A 27,261-nucleotide genomic window follows, 5' to 3' on the forward strand; every position below is an offset into this window, starting at 1 on the left:
ACTTTTTCTGGTTTAAAATCTGGTTAAAATAAGGTTTCCTCAATCCTAAATCTTTCCTAAATCCAGGTTTTCTAAGACGGTGGGAATCCTGATTCTTTAAAGACAATAAAAACAATAAAAAATGCACTTTTTAAAAATATTATTCTATATAATATAATATAATATCATCTTTAGGCCCCCTTTGAAGTTTGCTGAGGCCCCCTAGTCAACCCCGGCCCCCTGGTTGAGAACCACTGCTTTTAGTAAATTTGAGCTGTGTTTGTTTGTGGTATTGATAAGGTGTTGCCAGCAGTTTCTATGGTGTTGTGAGTGGATTTTAGTGTGTTTCTATGCAGTTACTAGGGTATTCTGGCCCTTAGATATGGCTCAGGTAAGTATCTGTCTTTTTATGAACCATTTTATCCAACATAAGCTCACTGAAAAAACACACCTCTACCTACCTTTTTGCAAAACTCCAAAAATGAATCTATATATACAATTCACTGCAGTTTCCTGCTGAAATGAAAACTAGTGGCAATAAAACACTAACAACTTTTATTCCTTTTCACACAAATTATGATTAATAAAGACTTATTTTCACACGGTTCTTTGCACAATATTGTGTTATGACCTCAAAATACTTTTACCAAAGCTCATGACTTCTAAAGCAATACATTGTGATGTTTGCATCACATAACCAGCTCAATATGTATAGCTTTTCAAATCAATAAACTTGTTCGCTGGCTTACCTGATACAGCATTACAGTTGTGATGCAGAGCTCTCGAGTACGATTCACAATAAAAGAGATCAAAGACTTGAAGCAATCTAAAATGGCATGGTTGCTTCAGCAAAGGCATTTTTCAGTTAAGTTTAAGGTAGGGTTTAGTGTAGGTGGTATGTTATTTTTAAATGCGATAGAGCATTAGCCATTTAGTGCCACTTACCGCCGGACGTTTCATTTCTGAACTGCCACGATAAATACATCAACCAACTTGACAAAACATTGCCAGATTCACATTTATCTGTTTCGGATAAAACTGAACATGCGTTTAGCTCACTGGACATTTCACTTTGAAAGTGTCCTGAAAAGTACAAGAAGCAACTAAGTTTCATTTTGCAGAACTTGTCTGAGAAACAGCTGGTCCATTTGGTTATGTTATCAAACATCATGATCACCTCATTTTCATACTAGAGCCACCAGTGGTGACGGTTGACCCTCGGAACCAGACATTCCGCACCGGTCAGGAAGTTTGGATTAGGTGTTCGGCCAAAGGCTACCCCTCACCCATGGTGGTGTGGATACACAATGATATGTTCATTATGGGCTCCAGCAGGTAACCAATACTAGTCTTACTTTTGTCTCTATTTGTTAGCCTTTGCTGTAGTGTTCCTAGCTTGTTGTGCTTTACTCACCTAGGCACAGAATGACCACTGATGGCACACTGGTCATCAGGAACACGGGGCCAAAGGATGCTGGGACATACGGATGCTTGGCGAGTAATGTGGCAGGAACTGACACTCAAACTGCTTTTGTCAGCTACGTCGGTCAGTAAAGAGATAAATTGTGTAACACCACTAAATGAAAGCAAAAAATCCCAAACCAAAGGTCTAAAATGTTATTTGTTTTTTTTTTTACTGCTAAACTTCTCACAACTCTAAATAAGTGAGACATTTGACTCATTCAGTCCCACCCTATAGTTATACTCTAGTCTTTAATTAAGTTTCCTGTGATCTTTTCCCCTATGTAGAGTCTCCACAGGTGACAGTCCCTCACTCTGACCTGCTGATTGGTCTAGGACAAACAACCATTATGGAGTGCAGGGTCACGGGAGTTCCACATCCTGACATCCTGTGGTACAAAGGTCAGCTAATGTCCTCCTAAACCTCTGGACATCCTACTGTCATTTATGCACACCTTCTGTTTTGGCACTGTCAGCCCTAATGTACTGTATGTTTGATCTTCAGGTGACATGCAGCTGAAGCCATCTGCAGTTTTAAGTATGGACCCTCAGCGCGGCACTCTGAGCATTCAGCAGACTCTGGACACACATGCAGGAGAGTACACATGTGTGGCAGTGAACTCAGCTGGATCTGCACAGGGGTACATCACGCTGGATGTGGGATGTAAGGCTATATTACAAACCCTTTATTCGAATTAGGGTTCCCCCACCTCCAAAATCCTCTGATTAAATTACATACCAATTCCAGTAATCATTTAAGACGTACAGTGTCATATACCTTGTGTTTGACTGAGACATTTAGCTGAACTCATATAGGTGAAGGGTGAACCAACTCCAGGGTAAGGCTAAGGAGATGTGCTACCCCTTTATAAAACACATTTACAGTGGGTACGGAAAGTATTCAGACCCCCTTAAATTTTTCACTCTTTGTTATATTGCAGCCATTTGCTAAAATCATTTAAGTTCTTTTTTTTCCTCATTATTGTACACACAGCACCCCATATTGACAGAAAAACACAGAATTGTTGACATTTTTGCACATTTATTAAAAAAGAAAAACTGAAATATCACATGGTCCTAAGTATTCAGACCCTTTGCTCAGTATTTAGTAGAAGCACCCTTTTGATCTAATACAGCCATGAGTCTTTTTGGGAAAGATGCAACAAGTTTTTCACACCTGGATTTGGGTATCCTCTGCCATTCCTCCTTGCAGATCCTCTCCAGTTCTGTCAGGTTGGATGGTAAACGTTGGTGGACAGCCATTTTCAGGTCTCTCCAGAGATGCTCAATTGGGTTTAAGTCAGGGCTCTGGCTGGGCCATTCAAGAACAGTCATGGAGTTGTTGTGAAGCCACTCCTTCGTTATTTTAGCTGTGTGCTTAGGGTCATTGTCTTGTTGGAAGGTGAACCTTCGGCCCAGTCTGAGGTCCAGAGCACTCTCGAGGAGGTTTTCGTCCAGGATATCCCTGTACTTGGCCGCATTCATCTTTCCCTCGATTGCAACCAGTCGTCCTGTCCCTGCAGCTGAAAAACACCCCCACAGCATGATGCTGCCACCACCATGCTTCACTGTTGAGACTGTATTGGACAGGTGATGAGCAGTGCCTGGTTTTCTCTACACATACCGCTTAGAATTAAGGCCAAAAAGTTCTATCTTATTTATCACCATCTTGGAGTCATGTTATCACGAGTTATGGTTGACTTACTACAACTTTCTCCCATCTCCCGACTGTATCTCTGGAGCTCAGCCACAGTGATCTTTGGGTTCTTCTTTACCTCTCTCACCAAGGCTCTTCTCCCCCGATAGCTCAGTTTGGCCGGACGGCCAGCTCTAGGAAGGGTTCTGGTCGTCCCAAACGTCTTCCATTTAAGGATTATGGAGGCCACTGTGCTCTTAGGAACCTTAAGTGCAGCAGACATTTTTTTGTAACCTTGGCCAGATCTGTGCCTTGCCACAATTCTGTCTCTGAGCTTTTCAGGCAGTTCCTTTGACCTCATGATTCTCATTTGCTCTGACATGCACTGTGAGCTGTAAGGTCTTATATAGACAGGTGTGTGGCTTTCCTAATCAAGTCCAATCAGTATAATCAAACACAGCTGGACTCAAATGAAGGTGTAGAACCATCTCAAGGATGATCAGAAGAAATGGACAGCACCTGAGTTAAATGAGTGTCACAGCAAAGGGTCTGAATACTTAGGACCATGTGATATTTCAGTTTTTCTTTCTTAATAAATGTGCAAAAATGTCAACAATTCTGTGTTTTTCTGTCAATATGGGGTGCTGTGTGTACAATAATGAGAAAAAAAAAAAAGAACTTAAATGATTTTAGCAAATGGCTGCAATATAACAAAGAGTGAACAATTTAAGGGGGTCTGAATACTTTCCGTACCCACTGTAGATACATTTCCTTGAAATATATTATCTAGTTATGTGGCACCACACAACCTACACTTTTTTTTTGTTATGATGAGAGGATTTGCCAACGTGCAGAACTTTATTTTGCCACTGGACAAAAACAGAGTGGATTCTAACTTAAACACCTCTGATTGGCCATTGTGTTCAAGAAGTCAACAGATACGTTTGTGATTGGCTACATTGCTCAACGCTGCAAAACACGTTGTAAATAGAAACCTTTTGATGCTTTTCAGAGCACAAACACAGAAACGCACCAAATTGTTTGGCAAATCTATTTCGCCAGTAAGCTATTATTGCGGAGAAAGCTAACTCTTGACCAGGAGTTATGGGCAGCTTTCCCCTCTAAAAGCAATCAGAAGCAGCAGCAGGCAGTGGTTTGAGTAAGAAAATTCCAAGCTAGTCTCAAGTCCGTGGCAAAGGGACGCCTTTTTAATGGCTGACATCTTTTAACTGTCTATTGAAGACCCCTACTGTATATATAAATGAATCAGACTACTGTTTTGTTCTTTATTAAAAGCTTTCGATCTTTTCACTGTATTCCACAGCTACTCCTCAGTTCACACAAAAACCATCAGATCTGTCTGCTGATATCGGCACGAACGTCACCTTGCCATGTCATGCAAGAGGCCACCCAGAACCTCAGCTCTCCTGGAGAAGAGATGACAATGTCTCACTCTTCTCTCAGCACCGCGGTCCCAGTACTGTCACAAAAAAAATTGATGGGGGCCTTTTCATCACCAGTCAGTGCCTCTCTTTTCCTTTTCTCTCTCTCTTGACCTGAGTTTCTATCAACAAATAACTACTATTATTCTTAATTTTTATATTATAATATAATTTATTTAACACAAGGAATTTTTTAAGAAATTCAGCACTGGATGCACTTAAACTGTTAATATTTTTTCTTTCATTTAATTATTTATTTTTGTATATATTTATTTATTTATAAAATTGATGACTGAAGAAAGAATATTTTCAGAGAAATTCAGCATTGGATGATTTTAAACTGAAAATATACATTTTGTGTGTTGCATTTAGTTGCATTTCTTAATATTTACTTTTCATTATTTATAAGAAGATACAAGTAGTGTTTTAATGAATTTTACAAATTGCAAAGGTTCATATGATTCTCTATCCTTTGCCTTTTAGACCTCTGGGTAGAGGATGAGACCACTTATGTGTGTGAAGCTCAAAACCACTTTGGCAAAATCCAGGCCAAGGCCAAAGTCACTGTCACTGGACTCGGTATGATATCTGAAATATGCTGCAGTTACGACTGAGGAGTTATGTTTCATGTTTATGCTGATCATTCTGTCAGCAGCTCACTTGAAGGAAGAGGCTGGTGTGGGATATTAATTGTTTTGCACTTCCTTTATCTTAGTCACATGCACATTTTCTTGGCCTGAGGCTCATAAGCTTTAGTTTGCGATGTTTGGGTCCAATTGATTTTACAGTAAATGGCTTAGGAGTACATGTGTTTCTGGTTAAGAGAGAAAAGATGCAATAATAGAAGGCCACCACCAGACTTAGTTCAAATTCATTGTCTGTGGCGAGGGCTATACTGCACCAGATGTGAACACTAAAACATCCATAATTGCATTGCAATGTGAATACTTTGGTTATTTGATTACTTTTGTTCAGTTATATTGTAGATGTTAGATGGGAGTGTATTTAAATGTGCGTGGCAGCAGAGCTTTTGAGAGTATAGTGGGCATGTGTCAGCTTTGCCAATAGAGAATCAAAGGAATTCAGGCATCCTTTAATACTTTTGTCTTTGATCAACGCACTGGAAACCCAGCAGTGGCTCACAGTACATTTCTGGCATCTGCATAAAAATGCCCTTATTTACATGCACCTAAGAAAATGGCTCATTCCAAGGTTTTTGAAGAAAGCAGCATTTTGAACATCATTTCATCATATGGGCTGAATTTAAGCCTGATTTTAGCAAAAATTGAAACATAAAAAGTAAAACATATGATAACATTTTGTCAGATTCTGACCCCCTGCTCTTATATATTATTGGAGTACATGTTGGTGAACTTTAGTAGGTTTAATAAATAATCCTAATGTGAATATTACAAGAGAAGGCATTTTTGATCAATACAGTTTTCACTGTGACTTATAAAAAGACTGGAGGCTTCTAATGATAAGTATCATACCAAAACTTCATCAAGGGTCAGTTGGTTTTGTAATGATGAAGAACACTATGTGAGATCAGAAGTGTCTCTTGTGTAAGCGTATCTCTGTGTGTGAGGGAGTGACTGCATTTTTGTGGTCCTGTAAAAACAACATAACATCGAGTTGAAGCTAAAGGTCACTAATGAGGTCTCACAGCGTGTCTCAGCCGTCCCATAATTCTGCTCTGCTGAGCCCTAATAACCTGTGACACTCTCTATATGTATTCCAAGGTATCCATGGAAATTTAACAAGCAAAACAACAGAGGTGCGGCCAGTCCACTGAGTTTTCAGTGCCGCTGTTTCCAGTGGAGACTTAACCATACTCTTGACTGATTGAATTAGTAAAATACACATTTAATATGATCAGGTTTATTTTTTTAAAACTTCTTGCTCTTCATGAGGATAAATCATAGGATGCATAATACCTCAGGTTTTGGTGTAATGGCTCATTATTATCAGTGTGGTATGTGTAGTGGGTAAACTTTTTGAAATTACCCTATTGAAACTATCTGTAGCATTCTCATATACACTACCGTTGAAAAGTTTGGGATTGGTAGGATTTTTTTAATGTGTTGAAAGAAGTCTCTTATGCTCACTAAAGCTGCATTTATTTGATCAGAAATACAGTAAAACAAATGTCAAATAACTGCTTTTATGTATTTTAAAATGTAATTTATTTTCAGCAGCTTTTACTCCAGTCTTCAGTCACATGATCCTTCTGAAATCCTTCTAATATGCTGATTTGGTGGTTAACATTGCTATTATCAATGTTGAAAACAGTAGCTTGATTTTTTTTTATGTGGACACCATGATAATTTTTTTAAGGATTTATTGATGAATAAAAAGTTAAAAAAGAACAGCATTTATTTGAAATAAAAATCTTTTGTAACATTACAAATGTCTTCACTGCCACTTTAATCAATTTAATGCAGCCTTTTTGAATAAGAGTATTAATTTCTGTAAAAAAAATCTTACCCACCCCAAACTTTTGAATGTATTTGTGTATCTGTAATACTTCCATGATACTGTATATATTACCATCCTAATATGTGTATTTTGTGTGCAGTGTCTCCTTTGATAGCTCTGAGTCCCACAGTGGTCAATGTGATAGAGGACCAGCAGGTCACGCTCCCCTGTGTCGTACTAGCTGGAAACCCCCTTCCTGAGAGACACTGGCTACATGACAATGGCTTGGTGAGTTAACACATGTGCACACACATAGGCCCTGAAGTCTGTGCATTTCATGTAGTCATTAAATATTTTTACAGTCACAATTATTAAACGTGATTTAAATGTAAGCTTGTGTGTGTCAGGTTACATCAAGTCCATATGTGACCGTGAGACGTGATGGTAGTCTACATATAGAACGGGTCAGTCAGCAGGATGGGGGGCAATACACCTGTTTGGCTGAAAATGTGGTGGGATCTAGCAACCGCACTACCATACTCAACGTCTACGGTAAGACGTAAAACAAATACATACACAAATAATGAAATACACTACCATTCAAAAGTTTGGGGTTAGTAACATTGATCAAAGTGACAGTAAAGACATTTATAATGTTACAAAAGAATTATAATAATGCTGAAAATAAATGCTGTTCTTTTGAACATTCTATTCTCAAGGAATACTGAAAAAAATTGTATCACGGTTTCCACAAATATATAAAATATTTAATCAGATCTATGCTTTAACCCTCTGGGGTCTGAGGTGTTTTCTGGCCCTGGAGGTGTTCTGACATGCTCTGACATTTGTGCTTATTTCTGTTACTTGTGACATTTTCATGGCTAAAGTCTGATTACACTGTATTTAGCTCAAACTCTGCTACAATAATATATCAGCAGCATGTATGTAAAAGTTTGTAGTTTTGAGATAATGACATTTATGCATGGTTTGTGAAAATACAAAAAAAAATTGTCACTGAAATAAGGGCATACAACCCATACTGAGCGATGCGAAGAGGCGTAAACACATCCTGAATATTGATGACTTTTCACACCTGAGAAAGACAAAGACACTCCCCTAATGGCCCTATTAGGAGCTATCAGGCCCTATCATTCTGAGCAACCTTGCACAAAAAATGAGGAGATTTAAAAAATAATGGCTTTTTGATTGTTTGGATTTATTTACAACACAACATAATCCAAAGATACACAACAAATGACAAAAAAGCACACTATTGAAAACAATGATCCAAAGGTCTTGAGCAGACCTTTGTGACATTCCTAAAAACATTGTACATACCTTTCATTTCCAAGGTGTTTGATTTCCACTTTACCATGTTCATGTACAGAGACTCATGTGAATGTTGAAGTAAGCAGGACTCATCAGTGACATCTGGTCCCTTTAAAAAAAAAAAACAGTGAACATGCTGATATCAAGAGAAACTATAGGGCTGCACGATTTTGGGAATAGATTTTAGATTTTTCTGGTTAAAATTGCTTTTTAAAATTCACAGAATACACACACACACACACACAAATGTTTTCAACAATATATAATGGACACCAGGTTTGTTGTGCCTTGTAGGCATAGGCTACGCGCAGTGCTGCATAAAATAATAATAACAATAACCTATAGCAGCCTATAAATCTTCCAAAAGATTTCAGTAACAACTACGCTAGAGAAAAATATATTGATTATCATATGTTACTTCAAATGTTTCCATTCGTTATGATGATATGAAATGAGATTAGAGTAAAACCATGAAGAATAATGCTTGGTGCGTTTTGCTTTTCAAACGCACAGCGCGCTGCAAAATATGATACATTCAAACGCATAGCGCGCTCCAAAATATGAAACATTATGGTTACCATATTATACATATCTACGTTTGAGCAGATATCCACAAACACAGTATTTAACAGTAAACACAGGTCTAAATATTATAATATTCACCATATATATAGCAGCAGTTCAAATGCAATGTGAAGTTTATGCAACAATAACATTAACTAATAATTAAGAATTTCTTACCGTACATCTTTCTGGTCTTCAAATCGCGTTCTTCTTCTGGGGTAAATCCAATGTAAGCTCACGGCGTGTCTTCCAAACTCGACGAAAAGCAGAGACTTATGAAGTTTGGTGCTGTGTTTGAGGTAAGGAGTGCATTCGCGTTCCACGTGGAGATTTGCATGTCAATCTCTTTTGCGTGCGTGGGCGTGGTCAAATTAAAAATAATGAGCAAGGGTTTGAGATACTGGACATCTTGTTGGTTTTATACAAATTACTTAAACAGAGAATATTTGTTTTCAGTTTGAATCCGATCATTTAAAAGTACACACTTAAATGTTTATAAAGATATATGGCTCATAAATGTGTGACAAGTATTCGCTGAGTTTTGTTTCAGTTTATAGACGTGCTCAAGAAAAAAAAGTTCACCGCGATGGAGAGGCAGAAAGCACACCCTGTTTATTTTCTTTATTTTACAAAAGCACAATGTTTTGATTTGATTGTAAGTGCACACATACATGCATGTGTATGTATGTACATACATCTTTTTTCATATTTCTTTTTTCTGTATGACCACAAATGACGGAGTAATTTAAGTTTATTGTGCTACTATGTGAAGAAAATACAGCAAAACGCGCCGGTGCATTTGCCGACCTCAGGGGGTTAAAAGACAATGCAGAATTATGCCTGTTGTAAAGGATTTATTTTCTGTGGATCTAGACCACTATGACATAGCCCAGTCTTCTGCTTCCTCCCTTCCATGACTGTATATAATAAGCCTTTATTTCCCTCTGCTCCACAAAAGATGCCTTCATCATTCATTCATTTGAGAATTAAAAACAGAACCAGCAGTGTGAGCAGAGCACTTCTGCAGAGAAATAACAGAGACAAAAATTCTCATTTTTCGAATGCAATCAGTCTTAAGGAAGCAGTCTACATTCACTGATGGAAAGTCTGAGTCTACATTATTATAGGATAGAGTACATGGCCTGTACAGTATCCTAAAAACTGTTAAAATACCTTCTGTGCAGTGTTGCACAGGTTAGTTTTTATTCTAAATCCTTCCTCATACTAAACCAAGTGTTTCTACATTTTCTCTCCAGTGATGCCCACTATTCAACATGGCCCTCAAGTATTCAGCACCATTGAAGGGACGCCCATTTCTCTGCCATGTCGTGCACATGGAGTCCCCAAACCAGATATCACTTGGTCTAAGGTACATGTGTCTCATTTCTGTTTCTCTCTCTTTTCTCTCACACAAACACATGATCATACAATTAGGATTTGGACAGAAAATACACTTTTTTAGGGTACTGACTTTGATGAAAAGCTTATCTGGTCAGAAAAACAGCACTTAAACTTTTTGGCACAGAGCCCATCATGCTCTGTTTTCGTTTTTTGCTTTAATGGGTTTTAATTTTAAAGGCACACTATGCAAGATTTGTACATTAATATAACAGCTTCGAAATCATTTCGATGGTAAACAAACTCTTAGTTGGGCGAATCATCCCGATAGCAAAGCGGGGGCAAAACCGATAGCAAAGGCACTGGCAAAACCAGCAATGCAGGTTTGAGCAGTGGCGCCCTGCCAAATCTTGCAAGAATCACGACTTGTTTTACAGCACGACGTCACATACATCAACAACATATGAAGCAGCCTCTATGGAAGACACTAGTACGTATTTCAGACGTGAATCATGGCAGAGTTGACGAAGAAAGCACGGTCGGAAAAGAAAAAGTAAAGGAAAAGAAAACAAGAAACTATTTACGACAGTAACGTTAAATACAAGTACTCCACAGCGACTCTAGGGGTCGCTGTTTGACAAAAACGGAAACTGCATAGTGTGCCTTTAAATGTAATTTTTAATTGTAAAAAAAAAAAATTGGTAGCATATTAATGTTACTGATTGTTTTTCTTTCACAATCCTAAAACTTCTGATCACATTAATTTGTTAGGTTCTCATTTGATATTTTGACTCAAATTTTACATATACATACAAAACCACTAAAATTGCAGGTCAGTCTCACTATTTCAGCCTTACATTGCACCTGTATGTTGCTATAAAATGAATGTGTGATGTTTTTCAGCGAGGGGAGTTGCTGGATCTGACCGGCAGTGTGTTTTCTCTGTTTGAGGATGGCAGTCTTCACATTGTCTCCCCCAGTGGTGAAGAGTCTGGCGAGTTTGTGTGCACAGCCACGAATGCTGCTGGATACAGCTCCAGAAAGGTCCAGCTCACCGTCTACGGTCAGAGCAGCTTGATCTATTTGCTTGTCTGATAAATGTTACCGGTCCTCTGAGGTTCTGTGATACTGTAAAATATATTATGTTTTCTTCAGCTTTGTTTGTTTCCTTTGTATTAGTTTGGTGCATCCTCCAATCTCATCCTGTTGTACTTGCATACTGTATGTCTTTGTAAATGTGTAGTGAAGCCCAGGCCGAGCGGTGTAAAGATGCAGAATAACTCAGACAAGCTGTTGGAGATGTCGGTAACAGTGGGTGAAGATGTCACACTGCCGTGTGAGGTGGAGAGCATACCTCCTCCCATCATCACCTGGGCCAAAGACAAGCAGCTCATCTCCCCCTTCTCTCCCAGGTATCAATTTTGCTTATGTCTCTGTTTCTTCACAGATTTCAAGAAGAACATTTCAAGGTATTTGTGAAAAATACACAAATACTTGGGATCTTATTTATAAAGAAATAAATAATTTTCTGATTGTTACTGTACATAATTTATGAAATGTCCATATGCATGGTAAATTTTCCTAAATGATTAATAAATAATCTTCAAAAAGGATTCTTGCAGAAATAAAAAATCTGATCATACATAATCTAAATATGACCACATTCTAAGCATTCAAATGCTCTTGTGCATATAAACATAGTCAATAATTTATTGCTTAGACTACTGTTCAAAAGTTTGGGGTCTGTAAGATTTTTATTAAAGAAATGAATACTTACTCAGCAAGGATGCATTAAATTAATCAAAAGTCACTGTAAAGACTTGAACATTGTTATAAAAAAAACGGTTAAAAATGTATCACGGTTTCCACAAAAATATTAATCAGCAATTTTTTTCAACATTGATAACAATAAGAAATGTTTCTTGCATTTCTTATAATGACAACATACACTTATGAGCAAAAACATTATGAACAGTCACAGGTGAATGTCGTTGATCATCTCCTAACAAGGCCACATATTAAGGTCTAGGTACTGTAGGTTAGATGGTAATAGGGATGGGACGATTACCGGTTTCACTATAAACCACGATAAAATGTACTGACGGTTAGTAATATTGTTTAAAATTTAATTAAAACCGTGTTTGATTATCGCGATTTTAGATCCTGTTCAGCCAGCAACAGTCTGACGCAGGCGTTACCTGTTTATAAATCCATTATGTACAGCGTACAAAACAATCGTTCAGACAAGATGATCACAACAATATTATCAAACTCTGTAAACAATAAATCAACTCTGATTTAATTTTCAATACAATTAAAAACGGAGACGCAAGACGGCAAGTTGTATTTGAATGAAACGAGAGAGCGCGTCCATTGTGATACATGTTGTAACGTCTGTCAGAGAGTTTGAAGTCTGCCCAGATGAAGAATACAAGACAGTGCAAATGAACTGGTAGTTCCACGAGACTTTTATAGATGTTTTCTCTCAGTTAAGCACACTCTTCACATGTATGTCGAAGAGCGAATGTTAAAAGGGAAAAGAAAACACTCTAAAACACACTACAAATCAAAGTGGAAGTAAACACATTATAATAAAACAACGGTCAGCAGTAGAGCAGTCATCTTCCTCTTTGCGTGATCAATCTCACTCTCACTCTCACTGTGCGTGCACGCTCACATAAAAACAGCATGCATACAATAACGTACGCCATAGAAGAAGTTATCTTAAAGGCACATCCACATTCATGTCATGAACACTACTTAACACTAGGTGGCCGTTACAATGGATGTGCGCGGTGTTATAATGCGTTGCTATTGACGACCGTCATTATAAGGAAGGAAATGCTTTAAAAAGTGCATAGAGCTGCTTGTTTTATTTGTTGTTTGTTGATTTTCAAATATAAAACTTGTTGAAATGTCTTCAGTGTGAGCATTAACTCTTTTTGAACACTTTCACCTCGTTTTAACAAAACCGTGATAATCTTGATAATCGCGATAATTTTGGTCACTATAATCGTGATATAAAATTTTCATACCGTCCCATCCCTAGATGGTAAGCAGACAAACAGTTCCCGTAATCAACATGTTGGATGCAGGAGAAATGGATAGGAATAAAGATCTGAGCGACTTTGACAAGGAACAAATTGTTATGGCAAGGCGACTGGGTCAAAGTATCTTTGTGTGTTGGGCGCCCAAGGCTCATCGATGCACAAGGGCAACGAAGGCTATTCTGTCTGGTCCGAGCCAACAGAAGGTCTACTGTGGCACATGTCACACAAAATTGTAATGATGGTTATAGGATAAATGTGTCACAACACAACAGTGCATCACACTCTGCTGCATATCAAAGTGTCTATTATGCCACCATCGAAAGCATCTACACTGGACATGCAGAACTGGACCTTGGAGCAGCAGAAGATCGCCTGGTCCGATGAGTCCTGTTTTCTTTTACATCACGTGGATGGCCATGTACATGTGCGCCGTTTACCTGGGGAAGTGATGGCACCAGGATGCTCTGTGGGACTAGGACGGATAAGGGAGTGAATCTCTGGGCAATGTTCTGCTGGAAAACCCTGTGTCCGGTAAATTTGACACTGCCACCTGCCTATACATTGTTGCAGAACAGGCACATCCCTTCATGACAATGGTGTTCCCTGGTGGAAGGGTCCTCTTTCAGCAGGATAATACACCCTGCCTACAACTGCACATATTGTTCAAGAATGGTTTACGGTACATGATGAAGAGGTCAAGGTGTTGCCCTGGCCTCCAAATTCCCCAGATCTCAATCCAACTAAGCGTCTGTGGGATGTGCTGAATCTGCTGCTAACATCTTGGTGCCATATACCAGAGGACACCTTCATGGGACTTGTAGAGTCAATGCCTCATCGATGAGAGAACCAACTGTATATTATGCATGTGGTCATAATGTTTTGGCTCATCAGTGGATGTTTCAGCATATCAGAATTATGAATTATGTGAATTATGTGACACTAAAGACTGGAGAAATGGCTTCTGGAAATTCAGCTTTGGCATCACAGGAATAAATTACATTTGGAATATACTGAAGTAGAAAACAAATTTCAAATTGTAATAATTTTTCACAATATTACTGGTTTTAGTGTATTTTTGATCAAATAAATGCAGCATTGATGAGCATAAGAGACTTCTTTCTAAAACATGGAAAAAATCATACTTCAAACTTTTGAATGGTTGAATAATTCTGTCTGTCACTCAGTTATTCACACTTGCATCATTAGAAGTCATCAGAAAATTATGTCATCGTGCATGATATATGCACAAAAAAGCTTGTATGCATTGTTTTTCAGTTGGTGTACAGAATCAAATCTCATTGTGCATACATTTTATAAATAAGACTTGTATCCTATTTTTAAACACTATAAGTCTTGTATGCAGGTAGCTTGCTTTTCTCTGCATTGTTTTTCAAGGGCTGATGTTTACTTTACAGCCTAGAGGGAGAAAGACTGTGGTCAGATAAAAATTACACAGTAATTAAACTCTCCTTTTTCAGCTCAACATGAAAGTAAACAGAGGTATAATTTCGGAAGCTTCTCTGTAAACTGGGAGCACCTGTGTGTTTTTACACTCAGTATGCCAAAGAACAGTTAGTCTTACATTTTAGCCTCTTCTCCTCCTTTCAAATGTAACCTCTTCTCTCATAGACACATTCAGCTGCCATCAGGCTCCTTGAGGATCACAGAAACACGTGTGACTGACAGTGGCATGTACCGGTGTGTGGCTACAAACATAGCTGGAAACTTCACTCAGACAGTCAAACTCAGCGTTCTGGGTAAGAGAAACAGAACACATTTATTTACTTGGATGCTCTCACAATTCATGCTTGCAATTGAAATTTGTTTATCAAAGCAACAACAGTTTTATGTTATGCCATGTAAGTTCTTATGAGCACACATCAGCCCGGAGGTGTTAAAAAGCAGGTCTCATCCGTTTAAATGATTCACTTTGCCACATTGGTCTTACGGTGACATCAGGCTTCAATCAGTCTTATTTTAATATACATCATGAGTTGATATCAAGTGCTCTGTTCGTACCCACAACTATAAAATAACATTTTACTGAAAACCCCATGTAAAACAATGCTGCACGAGCATCATTAAATGACGCAAAAATGTTTGTGCATTTGATAGTCAATTACACATCACACACCACATTAATCTTGGTAAGTACTTCCATGTGATAACATTTCACACATGCCAATGTGCATTTTCCCTGAAAGGCACATATCTGAGCACTTTCGTAATTAGTTTTTTGCTCAGTGTAGTCCATGCTAAGATAAGTACCATTTACTACCATTTTTATCATATAAGACACAAATTAGAGTTTAAACATACATTTTACATGTTTGAAATACGATTTTTGGATTTCAGGTACTAGCTTTTTTACATTTGGGACATGACGTGTTTTCTGTGCTTAAAAGTTAGCAGCCTCCTGTTAACCTAATTATTATCCATTCAGTTGTTTCAAGTGTTTGTACATTTGAATCGTATATTATACTATATATACTGTACATTGTAGATATATTTTTCTCATTTGTGAGATTTTCGTTGGAATTGCCTGTCAGTTCTACCCGGAGGAATCGCATTATTATTTATTTTTCTTGCTTCTTTATCATCACTCCGCTTGACTCAAAACCTTACGGTACTATCCGAAGGGTTGTTAATCAGTGACAGTGGCTCACAGCTCGATTGTTATTTTTTCCCCACTGACTTGCCAGCTGTGTCCTTTTAATCTTCTCCAGTACAATAGTCATGATACTCGCCTGTCGTGTTTGGGCATTAAACATCAGGCATTAAAGAAATGCTCTCACAGACCTGTGTCTGCACTGCAGTCTTTTGCCCATTTCAGATCGATGGCTCTGGCTTTGAGAGTGTCAACCTGAAAGATGCATACTTTCATTTCCCGATGATGTTTTTTTTTTTGCTGTTCATCATAGAAAGTTACTGCGTTTCAGTTTCCTGAGTCAAACCTACCAGTTCAAGGTTCCACCTTTTGGGCTGTCCCTTGCTCCTCACATTTTCACAAGATATGTGCACACAGCTCTGTCTCTACAACTTACTCATAAGAACCTGACATGGTGTCAGCCACAACTCACTCCTCTGAGGGTGGCTCATATTTCAGGAGCATGCAACGACTACGGATGCTCTTTTCAGGGATCGACTACATCCAGGAGAATGGAGGCTTCATCCGGATGTAGTGCAGAAGATCTGGCTATGGTTTGGAAGAGCAGAGGTAGATCTTTTTGCTTCAGAGATGACCACTCACTGTCGCTTATGGTGTGCAAGGACAGAGGCATCCAGTCCCTTGGTGCAGGATGCACTGTCTCAAAACTTGCTGAACTGCCTACTGTATGCATTTCCACCTGTTCATCTGTTATGGGTGACATTATACAAGATCTCCCGGTGCAAACACAGCATGCTACTTGTGGCACAATGATGCCCATCCAGACCATGTTTTCTTTAGTTACTAAAACTTCTGACAGGCAAACTTTGGAAGCTTCCCCCCCAGGAAGTTCCTTCTCTCCCAGTTGAAGGGCAACATCAGGCATCCGTATCCAGTTCACCTACAGCTTTGGGTCTGGCCCCTGGGTTGAACATTTCTCTAGAGCATTGCGACCCTGCAGTTCTCCACACCATCTCCAATGCGAGGGCTTCTTCCACACTACAGATCTATGCTTTGCATTGGAAGCTGTTTTCTGCATGCTTACAAGGCAGCAGGGAAACCTGGGGGTCTAACTTGTCATTCCACTAGGGCCATCTCATCTTCATGGGCTACCTTTAGAGGAGTGTCCTTGGCGGACATCTCCACTGCTGCTACTTGGCCATCTCCGTGCACATTTGCCAGGTTTTATTAGGTTAATGTTGCTGCTCATCATGTCATGAGTTCTGCAGATCATCACTAGTGGCCTTAATTTTTTCAGGTGGGTGGCATTCCACATGATTATGTTGGTATGTGTCACCCACTAGTGTTTATTAGTGTTTATTAGTACTAGTTACGCATGAAACTGTGATTCTGTGAATTCCGGATGACCACCAGAGTTCTTTGTCACTCGGAATTTGCGAGAAAGGTGTACCGAGGCAGACTGTTGTGGCTTTTAAACTCCCCAGGGCTCAGCATACGTCACTTATGTGGTATATTCTCTCGACCTATCTGGCTGGAGATCCGATTATCCACTGGTGTTTATACTGCCTCGAAACAGAACCACAGTTCTGTTTCATTCCTACTGACCGCCAGAGGCAGTGCAAAGCACTAGTGGATAATCGCTGCGCCAGCTAGATAGATTGAGAAGAATATAACAACAAAGTCACGTCATGATGCAGACCGAGACGCGAGGATATAACCCACAGCGACTCGGTGCCCAGCCTCTTTCGCTTTCTCGCTTTTGATAGGTCGTTTGTTTTCACGCTGTCCCGTGCAGCTTACCTGAGTTGCGAGGATTCGCCCTCCCAAACTGTGACAGCGCGCTCTACACTATCATCAGGACGGATATCTTGGATTATTTTTCTTAATTAGGTGAGTGCATACGATTATTTGTTGTTGCGTCGGCGATACTCTGTGCTTCACGGTACTATCCGGTGGCTGGTTTTGACCGCACTTAGGTGCGTTCACCGCAAACCTATAACGTTATATCTGTTTTATATAAATATATATTTATATTATCATATCTTAGATAGATTGCATACTCGCCGTAGTGCTAGTCATTGAATGCCTCGCGGTTCTATCCGAGGGCAGACTTGACTTTTACGTTACTTGTGAGAGCGTTTCATGTTATAGAATTTTCGGTTCTATCCGAAGATTTTTTCGAACTGCTCAGTGGGTGCTATTACAGTTTTAAGTGCCTATGGTGCTAACCGAGGACGTGTTATTGACGGAGTCATGGATCATAGCTCTCTCATCTCCGTTTCAAGTTGCAAATTGTGTCCGAATACGCATCTTCCCGACGACGGACACGATCGATGCCCATCATGTTTAGGCGCTCAACATCTGAAGGAAGCCCTGACTGATCCGTGTTTGCATTGTAGTATGCTACCGATGTCAGAGAGACAGCTTCGCCTTGCTGAGTTAGACATTAACTCGCCTGTTACCCTCGCACAACAGCTGCGACGCGCGTCAGCAGCTGCTGGCGCTCCGCCTAGCAAGAAGAAATCTATACTACAGAAAGACACTTCAGAACACTTGTTATCGAAGACTGTAGCTTCTCTCTCTTCAGAAATGATGGAGATAAAACGTCTTCTTCAGTCTCTACAACCCCCAGTGTCGGCCCCACATACTGAGAACAAACCAGTGGATGAGAGTGATTTCCAACCCCCACATGCTATAGATTTTGACGCTCTCTTCATCAGCGCGTCTAATTCTCATTTTCTTGATGGAGAATCGGTGGAACCTGCCATACAACCCACCCTCCCAAACGATGTTTTTTCTAACCTATATGCTACAGGTGGTTCAAGCGGTGGGTCTGTACATTCATCGGGTGCAGGCCCATCTGCTCCAGATGATGTGTTATCGGTTCTGCAGATGGCGGTGGCTCGTTTGGGTCTTGACAAATCACCTGTCCAACCCATTCAAACCAATGTGTTCTTCAGACAAGCTGCTGACAAGCAGCCAGCAGCCATATCTCCCTGTAGCCCAAGACTGGTTGCCCACTGAAGCTAAGCAGGGCTGAGCCTGGTTAGTACCTGGATGGGAGACCTCCTGAGAAAACCAGGTTGCTGCTGGAAGAGGTGTTAGTGAGGCCAGCAGGGGGTGCTAACCCTGTGGTCTGTGTGGGTCCTAACACCCCAGTGTAGTGACGGGGACACTATACTGTCAAAGAGCACCGTCCTTCGGATGAGACGTTAAACCGAGGTCCTGACTCTCTGTGGTCATTAAAAATCCCATGGCATTTCTCGTAAAGAGTAGGGGTGTAACCCCGGTGTCATGGCCACACACCATTGGCCCTTACCAATCATGGCCTCCTAATAATCCCCTTACATTGAATTGGCTCTATCACTCTCTCTCCTCTCTCCACCTATATCCGGTGTGTGGTGAGCGCACTGGCGCCGTTGTACTGTGGCTGCCGTCGCATCATCCAAGTGGATGCTGCACACTGGTGGTGGTTGAGGAGAGATCCCCTGACATGATTGTAAAGCGCTTTGGGTGTACAGTAGTACATATGAAAGCGCTATATAAATGCCCGATTCTATTCTATTCTTCTTCTATTCTGATAGTAATGTGTTCACAATGCCACCGTGTAAGGATTTTGTGACAGAATTCTCCAGTGCACTTACCAGTCCCAATGTGCCTAGGAGGAGGTCAAAGACAGCCCGCACTCTTGCAGCTGAGGCTGACTCCATTGGGGTAGGACGGGCGCCTGAAATTGAACAGCCGGTTGCAGCTTTGGTGGTATCACCAGATGAGGCTCTAAGAGGCAATGTACGCTGCCCGAGTGCACAATGTGGACGTACTGACACTTTCTTGAAGAAGGCATACGAGTCGGTAGCCTATATAACTCGAGCTGAGAATACTATCTGCCAGCTGCTTCTTGCCTGCAATAACACATTAGAGTCAGCGAGCGTTGACGTATCGCAGAACGTTTCTCAGCTTCAGGCTCCACAGCGGCATAGAGGGGCTGAGGAGGCCCAGGGACACCGCCCTTTTCACCGTCACCAGCAGGGGAGACCACGTCAGCGCCCCCCCACAGGTCCTAAAGGCAGAGGCCAAAAACCCTTAAGCTATGGGGCCGGCGGTCGGTCATTTCACTGTGCAGCATCTACATTACTGGGAAAATTCAGTGTCCGACCCCTGGGTTCTGGCGACTTTGAGCAGGGGATACACTCTGCAATTCCGACGCCGGCCTCCCAAGTTTTCAGGAATCTTTCCGACAGTTGTCAAAGATGTAACCAGTTCAATGGCCCTTTCCTTAGAAATTCATTCACTTTTACTGAAAGGAGCCATAGAAAAAGTTCTTCCCCTCAGTCAGAGGGACGGGTTTTACTCCACGTACTTCCTTGTTCCAAAGAAAGATGGCGGTTTTCGTCCAGTTCTGGACCTGAGGCGCCTAAACGTGTTCTTAAAGTCTCTTCCTTTCCGAATGTTACGCACAGTCGACGTTCTTCTATCTGTGACAAAAGGAGACTGGTTCGTGAGTGTGGACTTGAAGGACGCTTGCTTCCATGTTCCTGTTGCTCCCCACCACAGGAAGTTTCTAAGATTCAGCTTTCAGAATCAAGCATATCAGTTCAGAGTTCTACCATTCGGTCTATCTCTGGCTCCTCGTGTTTTCACAAGATGCATGAGTGCGGCCCTGACTCCTCTTTGGTCCAAGGGCATGAGGATTCTGCCCTACTTAGACGATTGGCTGCTCTGTGCCCCAACAAGACGACATGTGTTACACAACACCAGGATTGTGCTGGAGCATATCCAGAAGTTGGGCCTTACTGTGAACAACACTGTAGTGGCAATTTTTCATTAAACAATCATCAACTGCGTAAGAGACACTCTGAAATTCAAATGATCATTAAAAAAGTATTTTATTCTTGCAAGAAGGCCCAGTTGCCACACAGAAGTCATTAGTACAGTCTGTGGAACAAGTGCGACGAAGGGAGGGAGGGCAGAGGAGCCTTTATAGTACCTTCAAGGTCTTCTGCTCACAGGCCCTTATCTAAACAAGGGAAGGTTTCTCTGCTAGTGACCTAATCCTGCTGAGTTTATTCCTACAAACTCAGAAGTCCCAAATGGGACCACCTCTGATCCCAAGGGGTCAGGAGCACACCTAGAGTGTGAAAACTAAAATTCCCATTACAACACAAAGAGTCATCTGGTCCCAGAACAGACCATAACCTTCATAGGAATAACACTCAGTTCAATCACAGTGTCTGCCACATTGTCTCACGCACGAACAGACAATATTTGTCATTTACTGACTCGTTTCGGTCAGAGGACAAAACTTCCTTATGGTGTCCTTCTGCAACTAATGGGGATGTTAGCTGCCGCTACATCCGTGATCCCCTTGGGCTTGCAACAGCTTAGGGCTAGATTCAGCGAGACATCGCCATTGCATGATTGTCGTTTCGCCTGCCTGTGTCCGTGCATTGAAACCCTGGAAAAGGGTAACATTTCTGAAAGCCGGTGTGCCTCTAGGGGTGGTGTCCTCCCGTCGGGAAGTGATCACGACCAATGCTTCACTAACAGGATGGGGGGCAGCGTGGAACCAGAGGGGAATTGGTGGTCACTGGTCACCCAGGGAGGCCTTAGAACATATCAACGTCCTGGAGTTGAAGGCAGTGTACTTATCTCTACAACACTTCTTACCAAACCTGATGGGTCGTCATGTGCTTGTCCGGTCCGACAACACGTCGACAGTCTTTCATTTGAATCATCAGGGCGGCACCAGGTCTCTTACGTCTTTACTGCTAACTCGCAAGATCCTCACATGGTCTCAGGGCCGGCTGGCCTCATTAAGGGCAGTTCATCTCCCGGGATTGGACAATCAAGTGGCGGATGCTCTGTCCAGGGATCTGCTGCTCCCGGGGGAATGGAGACTTCACCCGGATGTAGTACAGTTGATTTGGCAACGGTTTGGCAAGGCAGAGGTCGACCTGTTTGCATCGGAAATGACCACTCATTGCCGCTGGTGGTTCGCGAGAGCCGAGACGTCCAGCCCATTGGGACAGGATGCATTAGCCCACGAGTGGCCGAGTTGCCTGTTGTATGCGTTCCCTCCATTTCCACTTCTGTGGGAAACATTACATCGTATATTCCTATACAAGCACAGGGTGCTTTTAGTGGCACCTCGATGGCCATCCAGGCTATGGTTTCCTCTCCTTCTGAGTCTGTTACAAGGCGAACCATGGCAGCTTCCCACCAGACGGGACCTTCTTTCTCAGATGCGCGGCCGTGTTTGGCACCCAGATCCAACTCGTCTTCAGCTCTGGGTTTGGCCCTTGGGTCCAGATCACAGTTAATGGATTGTGAACCAGCAGTAGTGAACACTATCGGCAACGCTAGGGCTCCTTCGACACGACAGCTTTATGCTGCTCGTTGGAGGATATTTTCTTCTTGGTGCAGAGATCAAGGAATTGACCCAGTTCACTGTACTGTGCCGACAGTTTTGAGTTTCTTGCAGCATCTATTTGATGACAACAGGGCGGCCTCCACTTTAAAAGTTTATGTTGCTGCCATATCTGCTTATCATGACCCGGTTGCTGGTGCTTCCCTTGGGTCTCATAACCTTGTTTGTAGTTTTCTGAAGGGAGCGAGGTGTTTAAAGCCTGTTCGTTCTACTCCTTTTCCTGTGTGGGACTTACCGCTTGTTCTAGAGTCCCTTTGTACACCACCATTTGAGCCGTTAGATGTTGCAGATATTACGTGGTTGGCCTTAAAAGTGTCTTTTTTGTTGGCCGTTGCTTCCACTAGACGTGTTGGTGAACTTCATGCCTTGTCAGTGAGTGAATTGTGTTTACGCTGGTTACCAGAGGATTCTGGGGTCATTCTTCGGCCTAATCCAGCCTTTCTCCCTAAAGTTTTGTTACCACAATTTGTGAATCAGTCTATTCATCTGGCTTTTCAGCCGCCTTTCAATCACTCAGATACAGATGGGGGGAGGTCTCATCTTCTGTGTCCTGTACGAGCTTTAAAGTGCTATGTTAAGTCTACCGCTTCTTTCAGACAGACAGATCAGTTATTTGTCTGTTATGGTGAGGTACGCAAGGGTGCACCTTTGTCCAAACAGAGACTATCACGCTGGATTGTCGAGACGATAAAGTTGGCGTATAATAAATCTCATCAACCCTTACCAGTGGGGGTTACTTGTCACTCCACTAGGGCCGTGTCTTCATCTTGGGCCACTTTACAGGGAGTTTCCTTGGCAGATGTGTGCGAAGCTGCTACCTGGTCTTCTCCATGTACCTTTGCGCGGTTCTACAAGGTTAACGTGGCTGCTTCCCATGATGTGAGCTCTGCAGTCCTTCTGGAGCAACCCTGATGTTTGCAGGTGGGTGGCATTCCTCATGACTGTGTTGATATGCGTCATCCACTAGTGCTTTGCACTGCCTCTGGCGGTCAGTAGGAATGAAACAGAACGCTAGTTACGTATGTAACTGTGGTTCTGTGAATTCCGGATGACCGCCAGAGTCCCTCGTCACTCGGAATGCGCGAGAAAGCATTCTGAGGCTGGGCACCGAGTCGCTGTGTCCTCGCTTTCCTCGCGTCTCGGTCTGCATCATGACGTGACTTTGTTGTTATATTCTTCTCGATCTATCTAGCTGGCGCAGCGATTACCCACTAGTGCTTTGCACTGCCTCTGGTGGTCATCCGGAATTCACAGAACCACAGTTACATACGTAACTAGCGTTACATGCATAACTAGAGTTTTGTTTCTCTCTTGTGTGTGCACACACACACACACACATACATACACACACACCATTGGTGACAAATGAGAAAACTTTATTTGTGTTGATTTTTTCTGAAGATTTTTCTTGTTTAAAGCACAAACCTATACAAAACTATATTTTGTTAAAACAAGCTTGCTTTAATCATTAAAAAAGAGAAACAACAAATACTGCCGATGGGGGCAAGAAAATAAACTTAATGAAAGATTATTTAAAAGACTTTTACGGTCATCTTTTTTAAGGTTTAAGGTATTTGCATGCACAAAAGTAAGACAGAAATTTGAAAGATATTGCGATAAATTTTATTGTGATGCATATTTAGATATAGTTGCTTATATTTATTACACTGCGTAGTGACTGTGCACATGAGAGTGTTTACATGGGTGTTAAGAGGCCAAGTCAGATTCATTGACCTCCTAACACCCACATTTGAACTTCAGCAGGGCTGATGTGATGTATGAAAAAGCATGGAAGGAGAGATCAGCTGTGCCTCAGTCACTCTAAGCAAAACCTGACAATAATAATTATAGAATCTTACAAACATAAGCCACTCTGAGCACACTCAGACACATCTGTAAGTGAAAATTTAATAGAGGTATCTATAATGACTACAATTAAACCCTTAGTTTAATCTTGATTACAGTTTTCTGTAAAACTGTGAGCAAATACTTTAGCAGAACTGAGTCTGAGAAATGAAAGCTACAGCAAAGAGGAATGCGCTGTCTGATTTATCACAGTTACCAAATGTCTCATCAGGAAGATTAACACCCAAAAATGATGTGAGAAAATGATCAGTAACTTCAAATGACATGTTATGCAAGAGCGTGTGTTTTCTACTTCTCTCTACTCTTAATACCACTTTCTCTCTTTTTACCCTCTCAGTTCCTCCCAGCATCCGTGCAGGTCCTCGAGCCATGAAAGTTCAGGTGGGACATGCCATAGACCTGCCCTGTGTCGCACAGGGAGTCCCAGAACCCTCTGTGTCCTGGCTGAAGGATGGTGCTACTCTGTTGGACGGGTCTCATTACAGGATTTCAGATGGGGCTCTGACTCTGAACCAAGTGGGGCTTACTGATGAGGGCGTCTATACCTGTGTGGCTTCCAACATTGCCGGGCAAGATGAAGCCATCATTCAGCTCCATGTACAAGGTCAGAAAGATATTGGCAACTATTGTTGTGATTACAGCTATTTGGCTTTAAGTGAACTATAAATCTCATGTATTGCCTCCTTCCCTCCACAGTCCCTCCTGTGGTGGAGGTTTCTGAGCCCCCTTTCAACAGCCCTTTACAAGAGAGAGTGGCTAACCAGCAAATTGCCTTCCCCTGTCCTGCCAAAGGTGAACATGCACCTGAATCATCAGAAATCACCATTCATACACTAAGATCACTAGATGCTGATATGTCACTAGAACTGGGCGATTTAACTAAAATTACAATATTTAATATACTGATATGTGTATATTTGGTCTGAAATACAAAACTAAAACACTAGTTAAAAAAATCTAGATATTTAATTTTGTTTAAAATATCAGTACATGTTTTTTACTAAATCAAGAATCCTATTTAATCATTTTAATTTACTGGCCAATGCAGTATAAGGTAATAAATGGGTGTATTTACCTACGTACAATACTGTTCAAAAGTTTGGGGTCGGTAAGGGTCTGTAAGTACTGTACGTAGGGTCGGTTTTTAAATGATTTTGAAAGAAGTCTCTTATGGTCTCCAAGGCTGCATTAATTTGATCAGTACTATTGTGAACATTTTTCTATTTTAATATATTTTAAAATGAGAAAGTTTAATATTATTTGATGGATAGTTCTAAAAGATAACATTTATCTCATACAGAAATCTTTTTTTAACATTATAAATGTCTTTTGCTCATTGTAATGTGTCCTTGCTAAATAAAAAAATATACATTTCTGTCAAAAAAATCTTACTAGCTCCAAACTTTTGAACAGTTGTGTATATTTTTTTACTAAAACATTTTAACATATAAAAAATTCTATGCAAAGACTAGTTATTTAGTGATGACACAATCAAATAGTTCAATCAGAGTTTTGAATCAGTTCATTGACAGTTCCTTAACAGCTTGATGTGGTTCATGGAAATGAATCAAAGAAAAATGAGCTGCAGGACAAGGAAGGATTGCAAATCTAGTCTAATGTTGCCTTCTGTAGGAAACATAATGGTCAAAAATGTCATTAAAATCACTGGGATATTCACAATATTGTTTAATTTAATATGTTTTTATTAGTTGTTACTCAACTCCCTTTGTTCTGTCTGTTGCAGGCACTCCTGAGCCAGTAATAAAATGGTCTAGGAATGGTCAGGAGTTGACAGGGAATGAGCCAGGTGTATCAATTTTAGAGGATGGCACACTTCTTATCCTGGCCTCAGTGTCCCCTCTGGATAATGGGGAGTACACTTGCATGGCTGTCAATGATGCTGGTACAACAGAGAAAAAATACCAGCTTAAGGTCAATGGTTAGTGTAACAGTTTGAAACATTTCTTAAGCTTGTTTCGCTTTCAGCAAATTTCACAATCTTTCTCTTCTCTTTTCTCCTCCTTCCCCTTAATCCAGTCCCACCTGATATTCGAGACAATGGCTTGCTGTCCAATGTCTCTGTAGTGATGAATCAACCATCCAACCTGGTGTGTGATGTCACAGGCACACCTGTACCTGTCATCACCTGGTACAAAGATGGAGTCGTGGTCAGTGCTGCTGTTTATTAATTCACACCTTGACACGGGGTCCGACATTAACAATAACATGTGATGAAAACTGACCCCATTGTTAAAAAAAATGTAAAGAAAAAAAACTGCTTCTGAGGCAACCTTTTTGCTGACCTAACCAAGAACTGTAGTCCTTATTATAGACCTAACCAAGACTATGATTAAATAATAATAATAATAATAATGATTTAATAAAAAAAGATATTGTAGCCTAAGACGTTCCAATCCAGTCACTTCCCAGTGAATAAAATCAAGTCCAGCCATACATTATTTCCCACTGAATATTCTATTTGGAATTACATCACATTTATGGAAGTTAAGCGTATTGCAAATGCCATTTCACATTGTTAAATGTGCATAAAGTTAAACCAGTTAAAAAGAAGTCTAATGAGAAATAAAAGTGGTATTTCCTTCAATGAGGCCAATCACAAATGAGTTCCCTCTGATCACTGGGTTTGTGCTCCAAGAACAGTCATAAAAACCCCAGAGCTTCTCATAAATGTGCTTTTACTAGAATCAATTTCAGAATGAAGTCAACAATTAGGACATTTCTAATCACACTCCAGGGATAGCTGTCTCAAGGCTGCTGATTCAGATTCATCTTAGAATAGGATTTTTTTTTTCACAAAAGATAATCATTATTAATGCCTTTTATTAATATTGGATGTTTTTAAGTTATTTATTCTAATCAATATTTTTAAAATAGTTCAAATTCACTTGCAGTGTTTAAGGAATTCTGTTAATATTTGTTGATTTTGTTATTTATAATTTCTCAATAGCTTGTATTATTTAACCAGGTGGTTTCTAGCAGCGATGTGCAGATTCTGCAGAAGGGCAAAACTCTTAAGCTTTTGAAAGCGGCTGTTGCAGATGCCGGACGCTACACCTGCAAGGCCATCAACATTGCTGGAAGCACAGAGAGAGACTTTTACTTAGATGTGTTGGGTAAAATAT

At 40.7% G+C, this 27,261-nt stretch overlaps 1 protein-coding gene across 3 annotated transcripts in view; it reads left to right on the forward strand.

The window, feature by feature from the left end:
• hmcn1 (hemicentin 1) overlaps positions 1 to 27,261 on the forward strand; it is a 108,147-nt gene that overhangs the window by 35,888 nt on the left and 44,998 nt on the right. For all 3 annotated transcript variants that reach the window (XM_084432798.1, XM_084432800.1, XM_084432799.1), the window contains exons 12-28: positions 1,173 to 1,314; positions 1,398 to 1,525; positions 1,729 to 1,842; positions 1,946 to 2,104; positions 4,401 to 4,595; positions 5,002 to 5,097; positions 7,097 to 7,224; positions 7,344 to 7,488; positions 10,086 to 10,198; positions 11,071 to 11,230; positions 11,411 to 11,579; positions 14,847 to 14,974; positions 24,456 to 24,722; positions 24,815 to 24,910; positions 25,863 to 26,057; positions 26,156 to 26,286; positions 27,105 to 27,252. In XM_084432798.1, coding sequence (XP_084288924.1) covers positions 1,173 to 1,314; positions 1,398 to 1,525; positions 1,729 to 1,842; positions 1,946 to 2,104; positions 4,401 to 4,595; positions 5,002 to 5,097; positions 7,097 to 7,224; positions 7,344 to 7,488; positions 10,086 to 10,198; positions 11,071 to 11,230; positions 11,411 to 11,579; positions 14,847 to 14,974; positions 24,456 to 24,722; positions 24,815 to 24,910; positions 25,863 to 26,057; positions 26,156 to 26,286; positions 27,105 to 27,252 — 2,514 coding nt within the window. The remainder of the gene's footprint in view (positions 1 to 1,172; positions 1,315 to 1,397; positions 1,526 to 1,728; positions 1,843 to 1,945; positions 2,105 to 4,400; positions 4,596 to 5,001; positions 5,098 to 7,096; positions 7,225 to 7,343; positions 7,489 to 10,085; positions 10,199 to 11,070; positions 11,231 to 11,410; positions 11,580 to 14,846; positions 14,975 to 24,455; positions 24,723 to 24,814; positions 24,911 to 25,862; positions 26,058 to 26,155; positions 26,287 to 27,104; positions 27,253 to 27,261) is intronic.

The sequence above is a fragment of the Rutilus rutilus genome (genome assembly GCF_951802725.1).
Source record: "Rutilus rutilus genome assembly, chromosome: 15".
NCBI classification, from domain to species: domain Eukaryota; kingdom Metazoa; phylum Chordata; class Actinopteri; order Cypriniformes; family Leuciscidae; genus Rutilus; species Rutilus rutilus.